Genomic DNA, 27,372 nt, shown 5'->3' on the forward strand with positions numbered 1-27,372 from the left:
ATAATACATCTTTATTTATATTCTTCTTTTCTCCCTCACGAGACCCAAAGTGGCTTACAACATATTAAAACCATGTAAACAACAACCCATATACATCGATAATAAGTATAAATCATCATAAAATAAGCAGTTTAAAACAACAATAATATACATTCACATTATTGTGGCAACATTTCAGATTATATTGCACTTTGTTCCAGTCCATAACATTAGCTTCCTTCCATAAAGACCTGTCTAAACAGGAAAGTTTTAATTGGTTCTTGAAAGAAGAAAGGGAAGGAGCTGTTTTAAGAAGAGTAAAATACCTTTTCGTTTCACCTTCTGAGGTGACTAACTTAAATACGTCAGGAGTGGAAAAGATGCTTCAAAAATGTATTCCCCTGCCCAGTCTTATGATACAGTATTTTCCAGGTTTCTGGATTATAAATTATCTATAGCAGAGTGTTTACTTTTATGCAGATTAATAGCATATGTCCTCTTCCAGTACTCTCCTCGCATCTATCTTCACAAAGCTCACTTTTTGAATGGTTGAGACTGCAGTCCTATATACATTTACATGGAAATAAGGATTGCACTGTAAGTGCCTTGTTCTCTTGTGCCCTATTCATCCATTTATCCCTTATGCAGTGCAGAGACCTTTTAGTTTCTAGTGCTTCATGTGTTTACCTCCAATCAGTTGTAACTAGGGTACGAGAGAACAGCCTATGGTTTTTCCAAATCCCTTTTCAGGAAATCACATTAAGCTTCTGGCAGGAGTAGCCTGTCCCTGTCAAGGCATGGAGGAAAAGAGGAAGCCTGTTGGATTCTCCATAGGAAAATGTGCCCCTGCTCTAGGCCCATAGAGCTATTGTGGGAGCTGAATAATAAAGATGGGGTGAGGAATGCCGGAAAGCACAACCGCACAAGCAAAATTAGCTCTACTTATGGGCTTCCGGTTGGTCACTGTGGAAACTGAATGCTAGACTATAGAGAATGTTGGTCTGATCCAGTGGGGACTCCTCTTATGTTTTTGCACTGGTACAGTGAAACCTTTGTCTCTCTTCCAGCATTAGGTGTCATGCAAATGAAATTACCAAGTGGAGGGAGAAAACGCCTGGGATTTGGATAGGGCAGAGGCTAATTTAAATCCTTCCACAGGCTTATAATGCAACAGGTGGCGTTTAGCAGCTCTTTCCGTCTAGTATTCTTGCAATAGGGATGAGTGGGTGATGAGCATCAATTAATTACAAGTTCACCCCTTAATAGTGGTGGTAGCTCCTCTCCTTGGCAGCCTGCTATTAAAAGACAATGCACAATTACATTGGTTTGTGTCAAGTAAAAGCTAAGCAGCCTAGCTAATTGTTTTTTCTGTGCCTTAGACTAAGCATAATGTAGGAGCAAAGGAAACTACAGCTGAGTATCTCTTATTCAGAATGCCAAAATCCAATATCCTCGAAAATCATCCACATAAGTGGCTGATAGTGACTCATTTACTTTCTGATAGTTTGATGTATACAGACTTTGTTTCATGCACAAAATTATTTAAAATATTGGGTATAAATGTGTTGTTTGTATTTTGGGCTTGTCCCTTGTAAGCCGTCCTGAGTCCCCTAGGGGAAATGGTTGGCGGGGTATAAAATTATTATTATTATTATTATTATTATTATTATTATTATTATTATTGGATTGTTGTAGGTTTGTTCGGGCTATATGGCTATGTTCTAGAGGCATTCTCTCCTGATGTTTCACCTGCATCTATGGCAAGCATCCTCAGAGGTTGTGAGGTCTGTTGGAACTAGGAAAATTGGGTTTATATATCTGTGGAATGACTAGGGTAGGACAAAGAACTTTTGTCTGTTGGAGCTAGGTGTGAATGTTTCAACTGATCACCTTGATTAGCATTTGATGGCCTGGCAGTTTTTTGGTGTGGCTTGTTAGTGCCTGAGGGAATCTTTTTTGAGAGGTGATTAGCTGTCCCTGATTGTTTCCTCTCTGTTGTTTTGCTGTTGTAATTTTAGAGTTTTTTAGCCAGATTTTATTCATTTTCATGGTTTCCTCCTTTCTGTTGAAATTGTCCACATGCTTACGGATTTCAATGGCTTCTCTGTGTGGTATTACATGGTGGTTGTTCAAGTGGTCCAACATTTCCTTTATTATTATTATTATTATTATTATTATTATTATTATTATTTCATGGCTAGAATCACTGTGAGTTTTCAGGCTGTATGGCCATGTTCCGGAGGCATTCTCTCCTGATGTTTCGCCCACATTTATGGCAGGCATCCTCAGAGGTTGTGAGGTCTGTTGGAAACTAGGCAAGTATGGTTTATATATCTGTGGAATGTCCGGGGCGGAAGAAAGAACTCTTGTCTATTGGAGGCAAGTGTGAATGTTGCCATTAAATGCTAATCATGGTGGCCAATTGCAACATTCATACTTCCCTCAAGCAGACAAGAGTTCTTTCTCCCACCCTAGACATTGCACAGATATATTTCCAACAGACCTCACAACCTCTGAGGATGCCTGCCATAGATGTGGGCGAAACATCAGTAGAGAATGCTTCTGGAACATGGCCACACAGCATGGCCACAAACTCACAGCAACCCATTCAGTATAAAAGTACCTTTAGGCTACATGTATAAGTTGTTTATAAAACATAAATGAATTTTGGTTGACTTCACGCTCATTTCCAATATATCTCATATGTGCATAAGTGCAACTGTCTTTCCACATTTGCAGTTTAGACTTCTGCACGTTTGATTATTAATGGATATGATTTAAAATGTTCTCTGTGGGAATCTCTTGGTCCTTCAGTGTGACTCTGTGGCCAGTTTTCTCCAGTCATGCTGGAGGACCTTGAGAAAAGCTCTCTAGAAAAGTCTTAAATCTTCAATGAAATTCTGTGATCAGCTTCCAGAGGAAGTCATGCAAAGAGTCCCAGAGAAGTGTTCTCTCAGGCAAAAAGTATCTTTCTTATCCATGGGTTTTCATTTTCATGATGGTCCTATGACCCTGTCCCCAATGCCTATGGAGGACTGACTGCCTTCCCAAATCCAAAACATGGAACACTTCTGGTCCCATCATTTTGGATAAGAGATACTCAGCCTGTACAGTGATAGCCCTTGATCCATATTGCCCTGTATGATCAACATGACAAAGAGCTTGGGAAAGTTGCTTTTTTTGCACTATAAGTATCAGACACCATGCTGTCTAGTGGACTGTGGGAGTTGTAGTTTGAAAAAAAAAAGCTCTATGTGAATGAAAAGGAATGAATTCTGAAGTCTCAACCTCACAGGGAAGACTGAGGTCTGAGCACCAGAAGTGCTCCTTAAGATTGCAACTTAGTCAGCTTTCCTTCTCAGTGCTTTTCCTGGCTAGGGAAATGGAAAAGGGATAAATGCAGCAGTGCACAAAGCTCTTAAAATGCTTTTCTGCGGCCAGTTCAGCCCCAAGTCAGAAGATGTTTCTCACACCTGATCTTTGCTGACTGGCAGCTGCTCTCAAAGTTTGCAGACAGGCAATTCTCATGTGCTGAAGCTTTCAGTTATATCTTTACTTTGTCCACTAAATTTGGAATCTATATGAGAGGGGTTCTCTTTCTCTGTCTTTTTTGGGGTGGTGGTGGAGGTGGTGTATTTGATTTCTCCATTGCTGTTGGAGCCAAGGTGTTTCACATGTCTCTTTTCCAGCAAAAATTCCCTTGCTGTAGGCATAGTCCTGCTTCCCCCATTATCCTGATGGGTGGTTGCCATGGGCACCTCACTGCCATTAGCCACTTGTATAATGAACACCCACACACTCCTCTTTGAAATAAGCAGAACCACGTGGGCACTGCCTCACATAAGCAGGTAGCCAGACAAAGAGACAGCACAAGGTTTGGTACTTAAAATGCTTGTCCAATACCAAACTAGGGGCATGTTTCCAATTATTCCTGCCCATCCTTTGCCACCTGTTCTGGCAACAGTCCCTTATAAAAACAGTTAGGCGGATGCCCTCTCGTGGCTATATTTTGGTTACTGCATGGAGCCACATATCTGGTACTAAAATATTTTTAGCTGCTAGGCTGTGCTCTGCTAGCTAACCTGCAACATCTTACATCTTCGGCTTCCAGCAGTTATTACAACCCCTTTGCTTGTACACTAATTTTACTTACATTGGTAATATGGAGAGGTATGCATGGTCTGCAAACTGTGAGGCAGAAGAAACTCAGTGGGCTCTATTCTGAAATACTCCTGCTGTTCTAATAGCTATGATACTAGCATCTCTCACTGAAGGTGAGGATTTCTGGCTCTTGAGATACTTTGGACTATAGTTCCCATAATGTCATTAGTCACACTGTCTGGGGCCGAAACATCTGCAGAGCCAAAGTTTTTCCACACCTTCCCAAGAGTTGCAAGTTGATTGTGCTGTCCAAAACTAATAGCAGTAGTAGGTGAGCATGACAATAGATTCAGTTGTTTGTGCTATGCTCACTCATTGTCTTAGTTGAGTGATGGGTTCTGTAGTCCTTTTCTTTCTCTCTTTTTGTACTCCCAATTGTGCCAATCGCTGGGAGGCAGGATCTGGAACAATCAGCCCTGGATATTCATGCCCGAGCAGAGGTCCTGAGCTCAAATGTACGTCTAGCCCATGATGAGGCCCTGAGAGCCAACTATCTGGAGCAGGCAAGAATTGGAACAGAGTGAGTAAACACAGAAGTATCCCTTGTTGCCATCTCCCTTTCCCCATACATTCCGCATCCCATGAGACATGCTTTGGATGAACTCTCTCCTGCCATTGCCAAGCTTTTCAATAAAACAAAAAAAAATGCTTCGGTCACAATAAAGCTGACTCAAAGGGACTGTTATTGCCTACATTACCAGTGCCAAATTAAAGACATGTTTGTCAGCGGGAACTCAGTATGAGTTTTAATTTGTTTACTATCCAAAACATATTTTGGCTAAACACTAGGAGAAAATACCTCACAGAAAAGAGGTGTTCAACAGTGGAATAAATTTCTAGCAGTGGTTGGGCAGCCATCTGCCTGGGGCTACAGCTTCATCCTGCTTTGAACACTAACTCCAAGGTTCCTTGAAACTCTTTTGATACCGAATCCAAATGTGAATATAATACAGTTAGTCCTCCACATTTGCAAGTTTAACTTTTGTGAATTTTATTATTCATAGATTTGATAAAAATGCACTCTAGGAATCTTTGGATTCTCATGTGATGCTTTAGTCAGGTTCCAGTAGAAGTTGACCAAGAGTAGTTTCAGAGAACCTAGAAATTATTAGAGAAGTGTTCTCATAGAGCAGTGGTTCCCAAACCTTTTTTTGACCGGTACCACTTCACCAGGGACCACTCTCCAACTTTAGTACCAAAAGGATTACGAATCAGTTTTTGGTCAGCTTTAGATTCTGTTTGGTTATTTGAGGTGCTGATTCAGGTGCGTTGGATTTGGGGTGCATTGGATAGAACACATCAGCTCTAGTTTCTGATACAGAACATAGGCCATCCAAGTCACCATCTGCTCGCCCACAGAAAACCATATTTAATAAGCCTCAGCACTATAAGAGGGTTTTGCAGTAAGGCAGTGGACCGTATTTTAGTTCTTGTGGATCACAGGTTGGGAACCACTCTCTTAGATTTAAAAAACAGCAATTTCTTTAGTCATATTTTTTTTATTTCCACATGGATCATGTGTCCTTAGCCCTAGCAAATATGGAGGCTGACTATTCATTTTGAGGTTGGGGAAAACATAATACAGCACATATACAAACCTTGTTATAGTGATAGGAGGTTTACAAATTGTGACTGGAGAGACAATAATTCTGCTTTTCCCCCTGCGTACGCCAATTCTGACAAAAATGCACTCCACTAATCCTCTACACAGAAAGCATTTCAGGTGATACATTAGTATCATAACAAGCTTGGCACTAAAATGGTGGTAAGCAAGGTGCAAAGCAATGAATAAAGAGGGGACTGAATGAAAACAACGAACTGGAGAATTGAATGATGAGACTGTCAACTAGGATATAGTGACTTGAATGACAGACGTCTAAAAGCCAGTGCCTTCCAGATGTGCTGGACTGCAAGTCCCATTATCTTCAGCCAGCATGGCTATTGGCACCAGATTGGGAAAATGTGATCTTGATTATGAAGTCTTCTCACTTTTTTTTTTGTCATTCCTTTCAGCAGGGATAAATCCAACAGCCTGGATTACTTGCAGAACAAGCAGGGCTCTCTCCATTCCCAGCTGGTGCTGGCCTCTCAGGAAGGGGTGCCTCAGTCCCCAGGAGCCTCCCTTGCTGCTAATGTTGCTCTCACCAAGCGGAGCTCTTGCCCTGCTGAAATGGATCGACAACCCCAATAATAGAGAGAAACAGCCACAACTTGATGCTGCTCAACCTTTTGCAAACCAGAAGATAACTCCAGGAATGAACCTAGCAGTTGAGATTTATTAAGCCTGGAAATTGCTCGTTCCTTTGCATGAATAAAGAGTTAACATTTTTTGTTCTTTTGAAAAGAATTTCTTGGGGTTATTGGGGACTTTCATATTTTACGTGTGTATTTATAGACAACAACTTGGTGCTTGACCTTTCTCTAGCCACATCTTGATTCTTTTCTAGTGAAATCAATCTCCTTGCAAGCCAATCAGTTTTTCTTAGCAACTTTCAAATACAAAAAAACCCCAAAATGTTAGCGCTGCCCAGCGAAACTGAATCCATTAATAGAAACTCATTCCTTTTTCATTCCTCAAATTAGGTTTGCTTCTTCTAACTACTTCATCACACTAGATAATGAATCCACTTTAAATCCGGTTTCTGCCTCCTGCAGAATTTTGGGGTTTGTGGTTTAGTGAGGCTCTTAAAGGCTCCTCCCTAAATTACAAACCCCAGAATTCTGCAGGAGGCAGCAATCTAATTTAAAATGGATTCATTTTCTAGTGTGATCAATCTACCATTCTTCATTTCATGTAATATTGTGCATAATTGGGTCTCCAGTGAGTAATGCTGCACTGTAATATTTGGAAAAGGACTTATGACTTTGACCATTTTTTTTCATTCATTTTCTAAGCAATGTCAGACTTACCGTTAGGCCCTAGGAGGAAAGAGCCTCTGGCAGCACAATTTGTGGCAGCCTCCAACTTTCTCCCTGACCATTCTCTTCTCCATGCAGAGCTAAGCATAGCAAACAGCCTGTCCTACACCTCTTACATAACCATGCCATACTTTGGAGGATCTTGTTCTGTTGCCTTAGTCTGGTGAAGGAAAATTCAAGCAGTGGTCCAGTTAGATTACCTTTATGAAGGAGGTGGAGGGAAGGTTTTAGATGCAGTGCAAAGACTAGAGAATAACACCCTGCATACTGTGCAGGCATAAATGTGGTTCATATGTGTTGGGTAAGCAGTATGGGCATAAGTTAAAATGCTCTTTTTCCTATGTGTCTAGCATTCTTGATTGAGAGTTGGTTCTTACCATAATAAAGAGTCAGTGGGATTCCTTCAAAATTTTATGTGATCTATAAATAGCCCCCAGTGGCACAGTGGATTAAACTGCCAAGTTGCTGAATTTGCTGATCGAAAGGTCACAGGTTTGATTCTGGGGAGTGGCGTGAAATCCCACAGTTAGTCCCAGCTTCTGCCAACCTAGCAGCTTGAAAACGTGCAAATGTAAATAAATCAGTAGGTACCACTTCGGTGGGAAGGTAACGGTGCTCCATGCAGTTATGCCGGACACATGACCTTTAAAGTGTTTATGGACAACGCCGGCTCTTTGGCTTAGAAATGGAGATGAGCACCAACCTCCAGAGTCGGACACAACTGGACTTAATGTCAGGGGAAAACTTTTACCTATGTATAAACAGCCTCTGCTTAATCATTCTCAAATTCTAGAATGCAGACCTGATGGAGAAGGATGCTTACCAATAATCTTCTGCCAGATTCAGTCCTACCCTTTCCATAAAGCAGAGGTTTCAATATGGCAAAGGCTTATGTTTCCAGAGCTGATCTTTTGGCCCACACACTCAAATCAAGTTTCTGTTCCAAAGTAAACCAACCAGTGCCTTCCCATCACAATTCACCAAAGCCACACATGCTTCCTTTTTCAAGTTCTCCCACCCTGTGGTTTTATTCAAATCTGAGGTGCTAACAAATCAAAACAGAAAAAGACCAACCTGTTCTTCTGCGTCACCTTGCAGACCCCCACTTCATCCTTCCCAAAGGTATCATGCTCGACAAAACCCTGCATTATATTTTGCATACCTCTTATCCCAGACATTTGTTGGGACAAGGAGAAATTAGGATCCCCACCAACTCCACTTTACAGTCAGACCCTCATGGGAATAAGGTACCAATTCAGCAACAGGAACACAATCTGTTGAAAGTGAAGCGCAAAAGAGGAGATGCAGCCAGCTGCTGTGGACTGAGGTGGAAATGACGAATGCAAGTAAAAGAGAGTCTGAGCTGTGGGAGAAAGAAGGCTGTGGAAACATCACTTTCAAGTATAGCGACAGGAGCCTAGAAGAACCTGTGTTTTTGTTCTAGATCAATCACAGACCTCCATCCATCCATGTGCCTTCAATGAAGCCTAGTCTATTTGGTTGTCATATCCAACTGTGTGCTCTTTAGTATCCTAAAATTAGCACAGAGATGTTTGGAGGGGTGCAATTTCTTTAACGAGTTATAGTCTCCGGTACAAAGTCCAAAGCGAAGAAATCCAAGAGCAGGACAATATCTTGCCAATCCATTGTGCTTGAAAGAATTTTCAGGCCCGAACTATGTCCATTCCCACCCCAACCCATTTCTGGATGTCCCTGCATATCAGAGAACAGAAAAACACACTCAGTGTGTCTGTTGGTGGCTGTCTGTACAATTCTGCTGGCATTTATTCAGTCACTGGCCACCTCTGGCAGCAATTGTTTTGTTCACTTTGAACAAGAGTGCAATGTCTGTCATCGCATTCCGGATGTTCAACCCAAACCGGTGTGCATCCTGCAAAAGGAAGAAGGGAAACTAAGGAAATGTAGAAACTCAGGATCTATGCACATAGAATATGTTGAAACCTAAGCTTAAAGCAACACAAAAGGTTCTAGTTTTCAGTTTCAGAAAATAATTCAAAATATCAAGTTGGAATTTCCTAATAGCTCAAATACTGGTGGTGGTGGGGAGTTCTTTATATCTGATAGAGTATTATGGTTGGTAAACAGTGAGAAGGTTGGAACAAAACTCTGTCGATTTTCCACCTGATGCTGCCCCATCCCTATATACACTCATTACATTCATATCTACAGTGCACATGTATATGAATCTGTATGTATAGTAGAGACAAGATACAGCTATCCCATCCTGACCTTTGGAGCCAAAAAAATGGGCCCACCCATACATTTCAGTGCCCCAAAAGTGCTGGAAGTGGGAGCAGCAAGGAGCACCACAATCTGTTTCATCAGATGGCTCAGGTGGAAAGGGAAAAAGTAAAAGCATAGACTAAGTAAACAATCTGATATAAAGGCAGAAACTTTACTGAACTCATGGCCATCTCTAGCTTGTAGGAAATTCTGAATAGATATGGGCCTTGATTCAGATGCAACCACCCAAGTTGTAAACAAACAAACAAGCTATAAATAAATAACTGTTCTAGCCTCCTTAGTACATTCTCTTCTCTTATCCTGACAAACCTACACAACCTAGTATCAACTCACTGTCTCTTGGCTGGAAATTTTGCATGACACATGGAAGTTGATGAGATCTTCACCGACAATGATGTATGACACGCCATACCCATTATCATCAACCTAAGATAGAAGATGGATGGAAAGCAACATGAGACAGGGCTTCTTCCGAGTGTCCACCATCTCTCATATCAGACAAGCATTCCCACAGAACTTAGAAAATCTAGTTCACAGATCTATCAGCTCATAAGTTTATCAAGCCTCCACTTTCCTTCCCCTGAAGACCCTAAGAATCTTGGCTCTCATGCCTAAACCCAACACGTCATCAGTTTTCCACCTTTCTTCTTTCAGAAACCCCAGGTATAATTGACTCCACTCACCGGCCCAAATCCACCACCACAAGAAATGTAGTCTGGATGGTTCTGAAGATCAAACAGTTCCAGCTGCTGGATGGGAGTCTGACTAGTGGATAGACGCCATGGCTCAGACAGCACCTGATCGAGGCAAAAAAGAATTTGGGTCTCACATATGGAGGCAGGGGGTGCAAGTACTGCCTCTCATTTTCAGGAGAGACAGCGTGATGTTCTATAGAAACTCTACCCTCTTCTGGTACTTCCACAGAGCTCTGAATTCTCAACACAAACAAATATTTCAATTGCTTAGAACTTACTTCTAGTCTGAATTCATGTTTTTGTGACTTCTGAACAATGGGGTAACTATTTTCACCCACCCACACTTATGCGTAGTATACATCTAAAGTCAGCATGGTCTAATCAGCCTTGAAGTAGTGCACCATAGGATACAATGTGATATATTGTATAATTTTTTAATTTTGCACATATTTACATATTGTTACTCATAAATGACAAAAATATTAGGAATGTATGTTATCTTACCAATCAAATGTTTTAAATATATATATAAATTAAATGTTAGAAATTACATCCTTCTTCAAGCCTCCGCTAGTAATTTGTTTTGTATATGATTCTGTTTGCTTACTGTATTGTATATGGATGTTTTGGTATGCAGCTTTCCCCTTACTCTATGTACTTGAGGTTGTGGGAGGGGCTGCCGACCACATGATCAGATCTGGGACTGCTTAGAGATCTCAGACTTCATTAGAGCATGAGAACAAAGAGATGCCTTTAGACTTCAGATTGCTTGGAGCACAGGCTCCATGAGATGCTTTATGTTGGAGCATGTAAGATATCAGTTGGTGTATGTGTTAACTTTAAAATGCAAAGCACAAAGCTGATTGGTAGGGCCATGCTTAGGGAGCTAGCTGAGCCTGGGAGTTTTGGCAACAGTTACATTATTAGGCATGAGCTGTGTGTGTGCCTGAAGACAGAGTTCTTGCTTTATGAACTGCTGGAAGGAGATATTCCACAAGGGCACCGAAAGACAATTTATATATCTCTCAAAAGGACATATGAATCGATGCAACTGATCTCATGATTGTAAATATGTTATTCTGTATTATGAAGAGTAAACTACTTGTTCTTTACTGATCGCCTGATTCTCTGACAAGACAGTGTGTGGACTGATAAAATGTGAATTGCCTGTGATTTACATTATGTCAACACTTTAGACTTTGGATTGTTGATTATAAGAAAGACGCCCTGTGTTATTTGGAAATGGAAATGAGCAGTTGTCAACAATCCACACGTGCCACAAATCTATCCAGTAACTAAGTTCATTGCTCAGAATTCAACTTTCGTTAGCAGTAAAATCAACATGTGCTAAAACAATCACACAGGCAACTAATCAGAACTGCTCCAGGCAAATAGATACTTGGCCATATTCAGTTTGGATAAGGGTTTTAAAAAGGAAAAAAAATCTGTCGATTTATTTTACAACCCAAAAGAGATGCAGCAGAGCAAGCAGAAAGAAAATTGAAAAGCGATTGTGGGAATATAAGCATTCAAGAAAAGAATCCCAGTCAGAAAGAGAGCTTCCTATTTTTCTTTCATAGAGCAAGAACTGATGACAGAGGAAAGAGCTGGAGCTTCTGAGCAATGCTGGTAAGTTACTTTTTTGAACTATAATTCCCAGATTTTCCCAACCAGCATACAAACTTGCTTTAGACCTGGTTGAAAATATACTTTTTCAGCAACTTCCGTAGACTGTCTTCACCTTCAGAGAACGCTTCTCTCTGGGTAGATAAACAAACCATACGACACCACACAAACCCAGACACCCTGGCCCGACAGACTTACCTCACGCAAAAAGGGAGAATCTAAGCCAAGATATTTGGAGACCACATAGAGGCAGAAGAGGTGCCTGTCAATACCACCACCCGTCATAGCTTGCCGGTAAAGGTTCTGATGTTTCTCGGCTGCCACACGGAACAGGTGTAACCTGGCGCTATCCTGGAATGAAAATCACATTGGCATGTCTAGAAGAGGCTCTGTTGATCTCTCAATTCTTCTAGATATTACTACTACTACTACTACTACTACTAGACCAGAATGAATGACATAAAGCTCCTTTCATGGCTCTTTTATGACTATCAGAAGCCAAAATCTTGTTTCTTTGCAATGTGTGTGGGCAATGTTGATCCACTCTGGGCATCAGTAGATGCCTTTTCTCCAATAGAGAAGAAACTAGGGAATGAATGACCTGTTGTACAAAGTCTTTTCTTGCCTCTAAAATGGCCCAGATAAGGCCAAATTATGACAAATTGCCCATCAAAAATATTTTGAGGTGTTGAAACCAGCCAGGGCTCCTAAGGGAACATTTGAGTCCCTGGCCCCCAAAAGTTGCTTAGCGTATAGCTCCTTCTGAGTCTTTCTGCCAAACTAATATGAAGGATCACCTCTCCACCTGTGTGCCTACTCAGACATTGAGTTCCTTCAAGACCCAAAGAAGCCTAACCTTTTTTTAAAAAAATTACATTTCAGACTGAAACCCACTTGCATTTTAAGACTCACATCTTGAGTGGGATCTATCATGGCTCTGACAAAGTTGCAGGACTCAATGGTGCAGGAACGAACTGTTTCTGTGCGGCCCTCCCGATAGAGACGGGTCATGGATGCCTCGTATGTGAGGCAGAACTTCTTCTTGTCCTAGAACAACAGAAGGAGGAATGTTGGTTAGGGAGGAATGTTGGTTAGGGAGAAAGGAACCATCAAATGAAGATAAATATGAGATGGTCTCTGGATGAAGGGCAGAGTTGGCAATCATATCCTAGTTGGGGTGAACAGCAGCTATCAATAGTGCAAGTACATATAATAATCAGTTATTCTAGGTGAGAGAATAGCTTGGAAACAACAACAACAACAACAACAACAACAACAACGATGATGTATCTCCCTAGAAGGTCTGGTGGCAGAGGACTCTTACAAGTCAAACAAGCAGTTGAAGAAGAAAAACACGCCCTGGCAGAATATGTCAAGGAAAGCCAAGAACCTGCTTTAATTGAAGTCAGTAATCAGAAACTTCTCAAAGCACAGCAGACAAAGAACCAGTACAAGAAAACTGCACTTCAAACCAGAGCTGACAGCTGGCACAACAAAGCCTTGCATGGGCAGTTCCTTGAAAAAATTGAAGGAAAAGTTAACAAGGAAAAGACCTGGTTATGGCTCATGAATGGAACCCTGAAGAAGGAGACAGAAGGTCTGATTCTTGCAGCTCAGGAGCAAGCCATCAGAACAAATGCCATTAAGGCCAGGATCAAAAAATCAACTGATGACCCAAAATGTAGACTATGCAAGGAAGCTGATGAAACCACATATCATATCCTCAGCTGCTGCAAGAAAATTGCACAGATGGACTACAAACAAAGGCACAACACTGTGGACCAAATGATTCACTGGAACTTATGTCACAAGTACCACCTGCCAGCAGTAAAGGATTGGTGGGATCATAAACCCGCAAAGGTTGTGGAAAATGAACATGTAAAAATACTGGGGGACTTTTGAACCCAGACTGACAAAGTTTTGGAACACAATACACCAGGCATAATGACTGTGGAAAAGAAAAAAAGTCTGGACTTTTGATTTTGTGATACGAAATCCAGCATATAGATCTCGTTTGCTATGACATACTGTGCTTTTGTGTCAGTAAAATAATAATAATAATAATAATAATAATAATAATAATAATGCTTTGTTTATATCCCACATCCTCTTCCCAAAGGGACTCAGGGCAGCTTACATTCCCAAAATCCTTCAGCCTGTATAAGCCAGTGTAGGCTAGAAGGATCTAGGAATTGTATTCCAAAACATTTTTTCCCAGTTCTGGGTGAGAAGACACCCAGTTACATTATAGATGCATGGAATCCAAACCATCCAATTCACAAAATTAAAGGCCTTAATACAATCTGGGTCACAAGAAAAGAATGCAAGTTCAAGTGGCAATGCTTTTTAAAAGCCTTTCTCGACTCACCTGGATATCATAGTTCTAGGACAACCCATATCATTTATGGTCTGGGAATATATTTGTTGTTTTAATGTGTTATTGTAATATGTACTATGATGTTTTTACCGATTGTATGTGTTTTTATGGTTGGAAACCGGTCTGAGTCCCTCAAAAGAGGTGAGAAGGTCGGTATATAAAACTTTGAAATAAATAAATAAATAAATCTACCATCACCTGATTGTGCCCACTTGCCTGTTTATCAACACCTCCCTCATGCCCAATGCCCTACCTTAAAATGTGCCAGCTGGAGAGCGAGCTGGATGAAGCCATCTGGACTGGTGCGGCATTTTTTGATGAGACCTTTGCCAAAGTCCTTGAAAGTAAAGGCATGGAAGTCTATGTCACTGGCGAGGTTATAAGCCACCCTGAAGGACTGCATGATCACTTCTTCGCACTGTGGATAAGAGGAAACAGGAGACGAAAAAGGGTAAATGGGGAAAAATCATTCTTCTCTATTTCCCCACTAAATTTGCCTGGAATCCTGCTGTGGAGTGACAAATGTTATGCATCAATGCAGTGATTCTCAACCTTCCCTCCACATTTACTAGGCAGCAATTGCTGCAATCGACAGGAGTCCATTTCCCGATTGCTCAGAAAGCAGCTGACTGATGCTCACACCTCCTCTTTTTCTCTCTCTGTCCCCCTCTCCCCCAGACCCTGACCTCACCTCTGGTGGGATCTCCCACTGCAGCTTTTGGGGTGGAGGGATGTTAGGGTCCATGTCGCCCTTGCAGTTCCCATTATCATCATACCCCAGCGTAAAAGCATCTGTGGCAAGGCAATACTGTGGAAAAAGTACAGACAGGTAAGAGGTGTTCATATATTGCCTCCCTTCTTGCACTACCTGTTCTAGGTCAGGTTTGGGAAAACATGCTCCCCTAGATGTTTGGGACTTCAGCTCGTAATTCCTTAGGTAAAGGTTTTCCCTTGACATTGTCTAGTTGAGTCCAACTCTGGAGTGGGGGTTCTAAGCCGAATAGCTGGTATTGTCCATAGACACCTCCAAGGTCATGTGGCCAACATGACTGCATAGAGTGCAGTTACCTTTCTGTAGGAGTGGTACCTATTGAACTACTCACATTTGTATATTTTCAAACTGCTAGGTTGGCAGAAGCTGGAGCTAACAGCGGGAGCTCTCTCCACTCCACGGATTTGAACTGCTGACATTTCAGTCAGCAAGTTCCGCAGCTCAGCAGTTTAACCTGCTGCACCACCATGGCCCCCATATGAAGGATAGCCGAACCCAATTACTACCATCATGCAATTCATTACTGAATTTAGCTTTATTATATTTGTCTCACCCCACTCCCTAGATTCAAACTGCTGACCTTTTTGGTCAGCAAGTTCAGCAGTTTAACCTGCTGTGCCACCAGGGGCTCCAGAATTCCTTACTTTAAGCCATATTGACTACTGCTTCTAGGAGATGAAGTCCAAAATAGTTGGAGAGTCAATGAACACTCCCTCCCTCACTTGCACCCCAGCAATGTAGAGAGTCCTTGCTTCCAAGCCTTTTCCCCTACCTCCAAATCTCATTCTAGAAGATTCATACAAAACATACCTCCCAAAGGTGCCCCACAATGGGTGCATCAGCCCACGAGTGCTCGGCATTGAGCCCAGACTTCCCATTGCGGTAAACAATCAATGTGAAAGATTTGTCAAACCACCTGTTAGAAAATAAAGGGAAGGGCATGTTTGTCATGCAACTGCAGCAATGAATTCCTATTAGATTGGTGAACGCCAGAGATTAAACTCTGCAGTCTCATTGAGCTACGTCTCTCTGATACAGTCCAAGTCGGCATGCTCATCCATGGTCAAATCCTGTTGTTTTGCCATTCACCCTCCTGCCATGAAGCAGAGGCATTTTCAACTCAGAGGGACTGGGTTGCATCTACATGTCCATCTTATATGTCTGCATTTTGTCAGGGGAGGTATATTCTTAAGCATATTAGTATGGGTTCTCAACCTGTGGGTCCTTCAACTCCCAGAAATCCTAACAGCTGATAAACTGGGATTTCTGGGAATTGTAGGCCAAAACATCTGGGAACCCACAGGTTGAGAACCACTAATATTAAGGCTTGGGCCTCCTGGGATCTTTCTCTGCTTTTTGATGAGGATCTTGCAAACCAGAAGGTTTGGTGTGAAAACAAAGCCATGCTTTCAAGATAAGGAAGTACTAACCTGTCACAGCAGCGTCCATGCAAGAGCGACTTGGCATAGGCATCCAAAGAATGGCCTGGGTTGGGGTCCCTCAGCCCCTGCTCACTAGTGTCCAGGGTGACAAAAAAGGCAGCTTTCTCAACTATGCTCAACGACTGCTCGTTCTGTCCTGTTTGAAAGAAGGTATTGCGGGCCCGAGCCCAGGGGTCTCTGAAAAGAAATTAGGCAACCATATATTGTTGGGGAGATGGGAAAGCATGATGTTTTGTAAAAGGGTTTAATGAAAAGTAATGCCTCCACCTTCGTTACTTGGGTTTGGATGGGAATATTTTAATAATAATAATAATAAACCTTTATTTATACCCCGCTAATATCTCCTGAAGGACTCGGTGCGGCTTACAAGAGGCCAAGGCACAACACATCAATAAAACAACACCATAACAAATACAACAATAAAACTCATAAAACAAGCAATAAACATTAAAACAATAGCAATAAACATTAGACAATAACACCACGACGCATTTAAAACTAAGGCCGGGCCAAATGTAATGATTAAAATTTTTATTTTTAATAAATCAAACGCAGAAATAATCCTTAGAATATGCTCTTTAACTACCACTATTCACTTTTCCAGATAATCACCAAACAATTGGATACATTTCTGCCAACGATGAACAAGTTTTCTGAAGCCATAATGGTTGCTGACAAATTTCAAGTCTGTGTGCTTTCATTTCAGGCATCAGCATCCTTGGTACCCATCGTGCACAGATCTTCCGATAGCCAAACAAAGCAATAATGTGACCCACACATTCTAGTGAAATGCCTATTATGCTTGAAATTTCTCTCTGATACGATGATCATCCTGAATCAATCTTTCAACTTTTTGCTTGTGAAACTCGGTGGTTGCTGTCACTGGATGTCCAACTCTGTTTTTCACGCAAGTCAGATGTTTCCACCTCAACATCTTTAAACTTACTCACCCAATGACACACAGTACTCACATCAACACAATAACCATAAACAGCTTGTATTCTCTGATGAATCTCCTTTGGGGTGACACCTTCTGCTGTCAAAAATTCAATCACTGCACGTTGCTTAAGTCACATTTACTGACCATCTGCACAGGGTTCCATACTTTGCACTTCAACAACAAAAAACTGTTCAGTGCTATTGCTATGGCTTCCCACCAAAATGGAACTGTAGAGGAAAGTCTACTGAACAAGCCAGTACCTGCCGCATCCCATTGATACCTATTGTATGTCTCTAACTCCAAGCCACCTCAAACACTCCAGATGAAAATTATACTGCGAAAATGGTTCAGGGTGGCGTGCTCTCTTACCTGTCGGCCGCAGTCAGGGCAGGCAATTTTTCCTCCCCAGGAGAAGGAGGTGTGGGATCTCCTAGGATGGACTGGAACTGTGCCTGAAGCTCCCGTGGGCGAAGCATCTTCCCGTTGTGGTACAGCGAGACCCGAAATAAGCGCCCAGCATGGTATACAGCAATGTGCCTGCTGTCCTGCAGATGCTGTATGGTATCTATGGAGGGAGGAATGTAAAACCATAAGACAGTGATGATGAACCCTAGGTTCGCCACCACTGCCGTAAGAGCTATGTTAAAAATAGACTAAACGGACACCTAGAAGCACATCTTGCTTCTTCCCACAGTGAAAAACCAGGAGAAAAGGAAGGAAAGGAGGTTGGGCGTGGATTGATGGGCTGTAGGATTTGTAGCACAAAACACCCACTGAACCAAAAGCTCTTCATTAGTGCAGTACTACTCTGGTTTCTCTTCAGATCGTATACATCTTTCACCTTTTATTAGTGCAGTACTAGAAGACATTTGCACTTACTTCGATGCAGATTATGGAGAGGGACATGGGACAGTTTGCAGATACTACTTTGTGGTTTATGATGCCAGGGAAGGGGAGCAAGTTGCATGAGAACATCCTACCTCCCTCCATGCCTGGTATACGCGTGGTATTAAACATGCGTTCCCACTGAGCTGAGCACATAGGCAGACAACCTTGGATCAACATCTGAAAGAAGGAGAAAGGAGGAGAGAAAGAACGGGAGGGGGGAAAAGAGAGATAGAAAGAACAGTCAAGAAGATATGCCTGCAAAGCAGCTGCGAAGCAAAGGAAAAAAGCGTGAAAGAAAGAACAAAAAACTCTAATGTCTTCCAAAATTGGGTTAGAATCCCAAATCAGGCAAGCAAAGCTCAGAATGCAATGTCCAGGAGGATTATCCATATGCAGACAGCTTGGAAAAACTACTTTTTGGACTACAGCTTTCAAAGCACCCCACCACCATGATCATGAGTCCACCACAGTGCAGAAACTAGAGAGCACAGAATATATGTATTTTTAAAACCACCCTAAGGATATGGACCAAGTTGGAAAGATGACCCCATAAAGCAAACACCGAGCAAAAGGCTCCATAGTTAGGGATAAGGTGGCAGTGGCTGTTTCATTACAGCCCTTGTTTCACTTACCCAGCCCCAACCCTGGCAACCGGGTGGTATTGAAGAGACGTTGCCACTGAGCCGTACAGAGGGGGATGACGGAATTGGGGACCATGCTCTGTTTCAGGTGGGAGGGAGCCCCAGGATTAGAGGGGTGGGGAAGAAACAGAATTGTTGCAGTCATATTTAGGACACTTGGTAAACCTAGCACAGTCAAGGAATCTGTGAAGCCCACGACAATAGTGCAATTGTTAAAGGAACATAGGGGCCACTTATCAGCCATATGGTGCATGTACACTGTAAAATTAACACAGTTTGATACCACTTTCACTTCCATGGCTCAGGCTAGAGAATCCTGGGATTTGTAATTTGGTGAGGCACCAACACTTCTTGGTAGAGAATGCCAAAGATCTTGTAAAACTGCAATTCCCAAGGTTCCAGTGCACTGGGCCATGGCAGTTGAAGTGGTATCAAACTGTATTAAGTAGACAGTGTAGTTGCACCCTTTCTTAGGTTTGTAAAATAATTATCACCAGTTAAGTGTCTGTTGTGAGTCTAATATTTATTCATTCAGCTACTTAAAGGCAACTTCCCACATCCCATCCTTCCCTCAATCTGATTCTACCTCTCCATTTGTTATCTAAAGCAGCTATGACAGATATGGGCAAACTTGGGCCCTCCGGGTGTTTTGGACTTCAACTCCTACAATTCCTAACAGCCTCAGGCCCTTTCCTTTCCCCCCTCAACTGCTTAAGTAGCTGAAAGGGGAAAGGAAAGGGCCCAAGGCTGTTAGTAATAGTGGGAGTTGAAGTCCAAACACCTGAAGGGCCGAAGTTTGCCCATGCCTGAGCTATGCTCTCCACTTCACCATGAATTTTGATCTCACTCACCGGCTTGATCTCCTCCTGGATAAGTTTTCTTCTGTACAACATCATAGCATAGACGAGATTGCCAGCACGAGCAGCCTGGACCGGAGTGGGGGTTACATAAATAAAATCCTAAAACAAATGGATGTGGAGAAAGGGGGAAAATGTTCAGGTGGGTCAGGTGAGCCTAAAAAGAAATCTGTCCTCCCCAGCAACAATATTTTTCTCCCAGTTTCTGAAACTCACCATGGCATAATAGTTGCTATTTACCATCAGGGGACCTCTACTGCGGAGGTAGACATATTCTTCCCACCAGTCACTTACCTGGAAAAGGAGTGGGTAAAACAAAAAATTAAAAATACTCAGAAAAAAACAAACAGTGCCCAGAATTAAATGCCCATAGAAACTTTACATTTCCTCACCAATGCCACCAAGTGTGAGGTTATTCCCCCTATACCACCACTATGGTATCAAATGTTGGGACCTTCTTGATGTTTGAAATAGCAACCTTTTTCAAGCCTCCACTAGTTATTTATTATGTATATAATTCAGGTTGCTTACTGTATTGTATATGTGTGTGCTGGTTTGCAGTTTTCCTTAACTCTTTAGTTGTGGAAGGGGCTGCAGACCATGTGATCAGGACAGGGATTGTTCAGGACTCAGACTCCATTTTAGAAACAGTATGCTTAGAGACTTCAGTAGGAACAGATGTATGCTTTCAGACTCTCAGACTATTCAGACTCCATTGGACTTTCAGACTAGACAGAGACTCTATTAGACTCTCGAAACAGAGAGATGCTTTGGACCAGGGATCCTCAAACCTTTTAAACAGAGGGCCAGGTCACAGTCCCTCAAATTGTTGGGGGGGGGGGGGGGCAGATTATAATTAGAAAAAAACATGAATGAATTCCTATGCACACTGCACATATCTTATTTGTAGTGCAAAAAACACTTTAAAACAATACAATAATTAAAATGAAGAACAATTTTAACAAATATAAGCTTATTAGTATTTCAATGGGAAGTGTGGCCTTGCTTTTGGTTGATGAGATAGGATTGTTGTTGTTGTGTGCTTTCAAGTCGTTTCAGGCTTAGGTTGATCCTAAGCGAGGGCCGGGTAAATGACCTTGGAGGGCCGCATCCGGCCCCCGGGCCTTAGTTTGAGGACCTCTGCTTTGGACTATGGACTATTGATTATGAGAAAGATGCCCTTTGTTACCTTACACAGTTATACTATCTATAACTGTATTCATATGCAAAGTACCTGTATGCTGAATACACGAAGTTTGTGAGTAAACCAACTATGTTACTTTTAAAGAAGTCTATTTATTTTTGTCTCTTGAGAGCATGATTTAAAGGCAAATATATTTTAAGGGAGAGTTCTGTAGATGTTTTTTGAGCAACTAAAAAGAACATTTCTGAAACTCTGCTGTATATATTTGTGCGTTTTGTGCATTGGCATATCTTTGTCCCTAGCAGTTCAAAGAAATACCTAGGTACATCAGTTTAACAGCTGAGAAACCTAATTTTGTTACATAGAGTAATCCTGCCACCAAATAGTCCAATAACCCTTATGTAGAAATCTTAGAGGCACAAGTGTATGGTACAAAACAATTTATTAAATAGAAGCCCAACATACATTTAAAATTACATATTTAAAATAGATATAACCTAACACTAAATCTGCTATAGTTCAGCCTGTGATTATGTCTGATGTCAATGGGGATAGTGGTTTTCCTGATCTTGGGCTTTCAAGTCCTGGCCTTGTTAAAAGGCCTGGTTTTGGCCTTGCTGAAAGGCCTGAGGTTTCTCGTCTTGAAAATGAACAGAGTGCTTCTCCTGTAGATTCTGAAGGTCACATTCCTGAAAGGGGCCCATGGCAGCCTTTCTCTGGGGAACTGTCTTCTGAAGATGAATTGTCAAATGCAGAAGTTAATGAGATAGAAGATAGAAGGCAAGACTTTTGTAAACTAAGAGAGAGTTCCCAAGACCGTTTATTAGACAAAGAGAGAACAGAGGTCCTTATCTGGTTATAAAGGTAAACAGAATGTTTTCCTTTCACTTCATGAGACAGGAAAAGCTTTATATGAGACATGGAAAGGATTTTAGATCAGTCTGGGCAATGTTGGAATTTCATAAACATCTTGTTTCCAAAGGGATTTCTAGTTTCATGTTTCAAGTTTTGCCATGTTCCTGTTCTGTATATTGGATTTCCATGCTGCCTTGTTTCTTTTGTGTTTGCATCCTTGGATCTTGTGTTTTTACCATTTATCTTGAAGTTCATGGACTAGCTATTATCTTTGGACTATGCTGTTTTTACCTTCTTTTTTTTTACTGCTTTACTTACATATATCCTTCAATAAACTGCTTGCTTATTTTACTGAACCAATGTGATGATTAAGAACAGAGGTGTTCCTGCTCTGGGATACAATACTAACACACATCTTTCACTCTATTTCTGATATCCATATCTTTCATTCTAATTATCCTATATATTTCCTTTCTAAAAACCGCACAAATATTCACCTATTCCAATATTCCATACTCTTAACCTCTCTCAAGATACCTTATTACATATACTATACCTCACTGACATAAGTATATTTTATATTAATTATCCTAATAAACAAAACATAGATACCACAAGTCCATATAATCACCGTTTCCCCTTCTCCACTCACATAGTTGGATGCCCACCAAGACTTGAGCTTGAGGTACCACTGCAAGCGAGGTCCAAGGGTCTGTTCAAAGTCACGGGCAAGAGCTGTCATCCGCTGGAATTCGGCATCTGTCGTAAGCGGCCGTATGGACTCCAAATACTAGGGGAGAAGAGAATTATGGGATCAGAAGGTTGTCTTGTATATGTTGTGTAAATAATAAAGATAAGTGCCGCTTTCTGATGAAAGCTGAATTGAAGGAGTCCAGTGTTTTTTACCCCTTTGGTGCCTTCAAACAGAAGCTTGGAAGGTCCAAGCACCTGAGATACGGAAGGTGATTTATCTCAATTTACCAACATACACCACACTGGCTCTCGTCTTTCCAGGATACTCTGTCCTATTGCCCATCCATTGTTTGTATTTCCAGTATTAGAGAGCATAATGTGCCTACTAAACATGCAAGGTCAAAGTAAAAGATAAGACACACCCAAGCTTAAGTAGACAATTCTCTATGCACTGGGACCCTACAGCCAGGGTTGAAAAGTACTCAACCCAAGTCTGGATGATTGCAGTTATGAATGTCAACAAAAGGGGGCAGTAATCAGCAGTTCCTGATGGTGAGCTAGACACCCGATGCCTTTACTCTTTGGACCGCCAAACCAGATCTGACAATACTGCCTTTTTTTGTTTAATATGTGAAAGGTTTTTTTTCTTAATTAACTAGATTCAATGGCATGCTAAAAATTACTGGGATTTCAAGAGGCACAGAGGAGCAATTACAAGGACCATTTATCTCCGAGCTTTCCAAACATTTCATTTTGGTGACACATGTTTTAGACATGTATCATTTTGTGACACAGTAATTCTATTTTATTAGCGGACCGGAGGTGAAACAAACCCCTTATAAGTGATACCGAAACATACAGAACATTGTAATAACAAAATGTATGGGGACATAAGATATCTCACAAGAACCTTTTATTTACAGGGTCGTTGTAGGTTTTTCGGGCTATATGGCCATGTTCTAGAAGCATTCTCTCCTGACGTTTCACCTGCATCTATGGCAAGCATCCTCAGAGGTTATGAGGTCATTTACTTTTATTTACAATTTTAATAATATATGATTTTTTGCTTATTTCACATGACTCAGAGGTTTCTTGTTACAGTCATGTGGCACACTCATATCTACTCACTGCATCTGAAACAATAACATGTTGTAACATACAATTTGAAAAGCTCTGGTTTATCTTACGGATTAGTATTTGCCTTGGACGTTTATCCTCCCAAACTCCCAAGAGACAGCCAAGATATAAGCATTGTAGGGATTTATTTATGTGTGGGAGGGTGTTTTTTGTTGTTGTTGTTGTTCCATGAAGTTTCAAAACAACCCTTGTACGCATATGTCACTGTTTTCAGTGTCATCTTGTGAGGCTTTTGCTAGAGAATTGGGAGCTTGACACCTTGCTGATTCTTATACAGATTGTCTAGAGATATAGGTTAGGAACCCAGTCTCATTGTTGATCTGGAGAGAGAAAGAACGAGAAGCAAACTCACCTTCTGCATAGTGTCCTTGAGGGCAGGGACAGGCAAGCGGGGCAGTGAAGCCTGGTAGCTATACAACATCGGGGTTCGTCCAGCAAACATCTTCACCAGTGCCTGTTGGAGAGATGAGCAATGGAACAGGCATGAAAACAGAACGGTGATCCCTTTTCCTCTTCTTAGCCTTACAGGCATCTTTCCACCCCAATGCCAGTAGCCTAATCCAGAGCTTCTTAAACTTTTCCATTTGGGATCTATTTTGATCTAGTTTTTATTTATTTACAGTATTTATATTCTTCCCTTCTCACTCCGAAGGGGACTCAGGGCGGATCACAGAACATACATATGTGGCAAACATTCAGTGCTGTTTATATACTGTACATAGATAGAGATATATATCAATTTTTCCCTTCTTCGGCATTTTGGAGGCTTTGTGCTTGGTTCCAGCCACCTGGGGGCAGCGGGAGGGGGGGGGAGGTGCTGTCACTCCATCAGACTGACTAAGAGCTTTGTTCGTAAACTTCCTCCCTTGATCGAATCACCGGCATTCCTTATGGTTTTGTTTTGTTTTTGTTTTTTTGTCATGTCAGGAGCAACTTGAGAAACTGCAAATCGCTTCTGGTGTGAGAGAATTGGCTGTCTGCAAGGACGTTACCTAGGGGACGCCCGGATGTTTTGATGTTTTATCATCCTTGTGGGAGGCTTCTCTCATGTCCCCGAATGAGGAGCTGGAGCTAATAGAGGGAGCTCATCCGTGCCCTTCCCGAATTCGAACCTGCGACCTGTCGGTCTTCAGTCCTGCTGGCACAGGGGTTTAACCCACTGCACCACCGGGGGCTCCATATTCCTTATGGGTGCCTTACAATAAAAGGTAAAGGTTTCCCCTGACATTATGTCTAGTCATGTCCGATTTGGGGGGGGGGGGGGTGTTCATCTTCATTTCTAAGCCGGAGAGTCGGCATTGTCCATAGACACCTCCAAGGTCGTGTGGCCAGCATGACTACATGGAGCACTGTTACCTTCCCACAGAAGTGGTACCTATTGATCTATTCACATTTGCATGTTTTCGAACTGCTAGGTTCCTATGCCGTTATACATTGTCATCTACCTTATTAAACCACTTTATCCTAGTTCATGTAGTGGTTTTTCTCCCCCCCCCCCCCCCTCCAAAATTAGTCTGCTGTTATTGTTGTTGCTAGCTATTTTTGTTATATTGTTTTATGCTGATTTTATGCTGTTTTAATTGTTATTGCTTTATTTTAATTGTATTCTGCCTGGGCTTGGGCCCATGTAAGCTGCCCCGAGTCCCTTTGGGGAGATGGAGGCGGGGCAGAAAAATAAAGTAGTAGTTGTAGTTGTTCTTCTTCTTCTTCCTCCTCCTCTTCCTCTTCTTCTTCTTCTTCTTCTTGAATCTGAGCTGCCAACCTTTTGGTCAGCAAGTTCAGCAACTCAGCAGTGTAACCCGCTGCACCACCAGGGGGCCTTAGAATACCTCCCTGCTTTTAAGTGGTACATATTTATCTGCACACATTTTGCTTTTGAACTGCTAGGTAGGCGAAAACTGGGCACACCCTGACCTGGGCTTCGATAATTTTTTACACATATAGGTATATAAAATACATATACAAATCAAGCATTTGCTGAAGACAAACCAGGATTTGCAAGGCTTACTAAACAAACTGATTTTTCCGTCTTATGAAGTACAGCTAAAGGATCTTCTATAAACACTGCACAACAGTTTCGTGTCAATGTCTAAAACAGTCGCTGAGCATGATATTCAAAAAACTTTCTTGTTCCCAAATTTTTCAGGACTCCAACATTGAGCAAAGGCAGAGCTTTCCAAACTGGTGTTGGGGTACATCAGTGGGTCCCTACGTGTGTTGCGTGAAAAATGCTCCCCCATTTCTGCCCCCACAAAGAAAGGCCATAGATACTGTTATAACTTTTACAATTTGCATAAGTGGTTGACTGAGTTGCAGTAATTACCATTAAAATGGATAGGTTTCTAATTAAGAAAAGAAAACCTGTTGACAATGATGTTTGTGATGAACCACATAAAGTGGCTACAGAGGAAACAATCTAAGAATCAACTGTAGTACATAAGTGTAAAGGGAAAAAATCCAAACCTTGTTTATGCGGTAATTATATATTATTTTATGTATATATTATATAGTATGAAACTCTTATAAGGGGTTGCTTTAACCTCCAGTTTGTTTCTTTGCATGTTGCGTGCTCTGACCTACAAGAAGCACTGCTTGAATATCAACCAAAAATGAGTGCTAGAAACAATATCATACAAAAGCTGACTGTCACAACCTGGGGATCACAACCAGATACAGTGCCTTTATGCCTTGCTACTCTTCTGCTGAGTATGCATGCCCAGTGTGGAACACATCTCACCATATTGGATATGGATGTGGCTCTTAATGGGACATGCCGCATTATCACAGAATGGCTATGCCCCACACCACTGGAGAAATTATACTGCTTAGTTGATATTGCACCACTTGAAATCTGCTGGGAAGTAGCAGCCAATAAGGAAAGGACCAAGGCCGTGACATCTCTATCCCATCCCCTGTTTGGATATCAGCCAGCATGCCAACACCTTAAATCACAAAATAGTTTTCTAATATCTACAGAGATACTCGCAGGAACACCTCAGCAAGCACGAGTCCAAAAGTGGCAGGCTAAAACCCGGAACCTCAAGCCATGGCGAATACTGAGTGAGAGACTACCTCCTGAGCACAGAGAAGACTGGGCACCTTGGAAGGCACTGAACAGACTGCGCTCTGGTATCACAAGAGGCAGAGCCAACTTTAAGAAATGGGACCCACAAAGTGGAGTCCACAACATGCGAGTGTGGAGAAAGCAAACCACAGACCACTTATTACAATGCAGCCTGAGCCCGCCACACGCACAATGGAGGACCTTCTTATAACAACACCAGAGGTGCTTCCAAGTGGCCAGCTACTGGTCAAAGGACATTTAGTATAATCCCAAGTTTTTAAAACTTTGTGCTTTTTAAATACATTGCAACTGTACCCTTGGTTTGTTTCGGATATGATAAATAAATAAATAAATAATCCCCAGTTTGCCAGTAAAACCGAATTACCATGTCATAGTAGGATGCACGTCTAAAAAGCATGCCACCAACATGAAAAGTTTGGAAAGCTCTGGACTAAGGGGATCCTACTTGGGTTCAGGACCCACAGTTTAAGAAGCAGCGGTCTAGTCCTCAAAAGAGTGGTAAATCTCTGCCTGAGATGGACAAACACTGGATTGCAGCTCTGGAAGGTCTCTGGCGTACATAGTCACTAGCTATGCTGGCTGAGTATTCTGGGTGACTGACAGCAAGCCCTTTCTGCAAAACATACCAGCCAAATTTTTGTGGTGTTGGACATCTTCCCATGCTCCTCATACATCCAGCCATGATAGCACAGCAGCATCTTCAATATGCTGCGCATCGTCATGATGAGGGCCAGCCAAAGGACTGTGGAAAAGGTTGCAGCGCTGAGAATATTCATGCCTTGATCTGACAGATAACCACTGGGTGCAACATGGGGAGAAAGAGAAAGGGAGGAGAGAAGCAAAACGTCATAAAGTTCAAGTAAAAGGAAACATTTTAGGAGAAAAGAAATTCCAAC

General features: G+C 41.8%; 2 protein-coding genes across 3 annotated transcripts in view; one reads left to right on the top strand and one right to left on the bottom strand.

The window, feature by feature from the left end:
* TSKS (testis specific serine kinase substrate) overlaps positions 1-6,436 on the top strand; it is a 33,952-nt gene extending 27,516 nt beyond the window's left edge. Inside the window, exons 10-11 of the mRNA XM_060780758.2 lie at positions 4,539-4,660; positions 6,154-6,436. Of these exons, the coding sequence (XP_060636741.2) occupies positions 4,539-4,660; positions 6,154-6,331 (300 nt within the window). The 3' untranslated portion in view covers positions 6,332-6,436. The remainder of the gene's footprint in view (positions 1-4,538; positions 4,661-6,153) is intronic.
* Positions 6,437-8,055: 1,619 nt separating this feature from the next.
* The window catches only part of CPT1C (carnitine palmitoyltransferase 1C), a 53,847-nt gene continuing 34,530 nt past the window's right edge, over positions 8,056-27,372 (bottom strand). Inside the window, exons 6-21 of one of the 2 annotated variants that reach the window (XM_060780759.2) lie at positions 27,103-27,274; positions 23,744-23,845; positions 22,214-22,351; positions 19,779-19,856; positions 19,557-19,664; positions 18,697-18,784; positions 17,546-17,741; positions 16,225-16,413; positions 15,605-15,710; positions 14,714-14,830; positions 14,276-14,440; positions 12,558-12,692; positions 11,844-11,996; positions 10,008-10,121; positions 9,658-9,750; positions 8,056-8,950 (exon numbers count right to left, since the gene is read on the bottom strand). In XM_060780759.2, the coding sequence (XP_060636742.2) occupies positions 8,852-8,950; positions 9,658-9,750; positions 10,008-10,121; positions 11,844-11,996; positions 12,558-12,692; positions 14,276-14,440; positions 14,714-14,830; positions 15,605-15,710; positions 16,225-16,413; positions 17,546-17,741; positions 18,697-18,784; positions 19,557-19,664; positions 19,779-19,856; positions 22,214-22,351; positions 23,744-23,845; positions 27,103-27,274 (2,053 nt within the window). In that variant the 3' untranslated portion in view covers positions 8,056-8,851. Of the gene's footprint in view, positions 8,951-9,657; positions 9,751-10,007; positions 10,122-11,843; positions 11,997-12,557; positions 12,693-14,275; positions 14,441-14,713; positions 14,831-15,604; positions 15,711-16,224; positions 16,414-17,545; positions 17,742-18,156; positions 18,242-18,696; positions 18,785-19,556; positions 19,665-19,778; positions 19,857-22,213; positions 22,352-23,743; positions 23,846-27,102; positions 27,275-27,372 lie in introns of both variants that reach the window. The other variant, XM_067469985.1, reaches the window with a different exon arrangement.

Source organism: Anolis sagrei, chromosome 6 (assembly GCF_037176765.1).
Source record: "Anolis sagrei isolate rAnoSag1 chromosome 6, rAnoSag1.mat, whole genome shotgun sequence".
NCBI lineage: Eukaryota > Metazoa > Chordata > Lepidosauria > Squamata > Dactyloidae > Anolis > Anolis sagrei.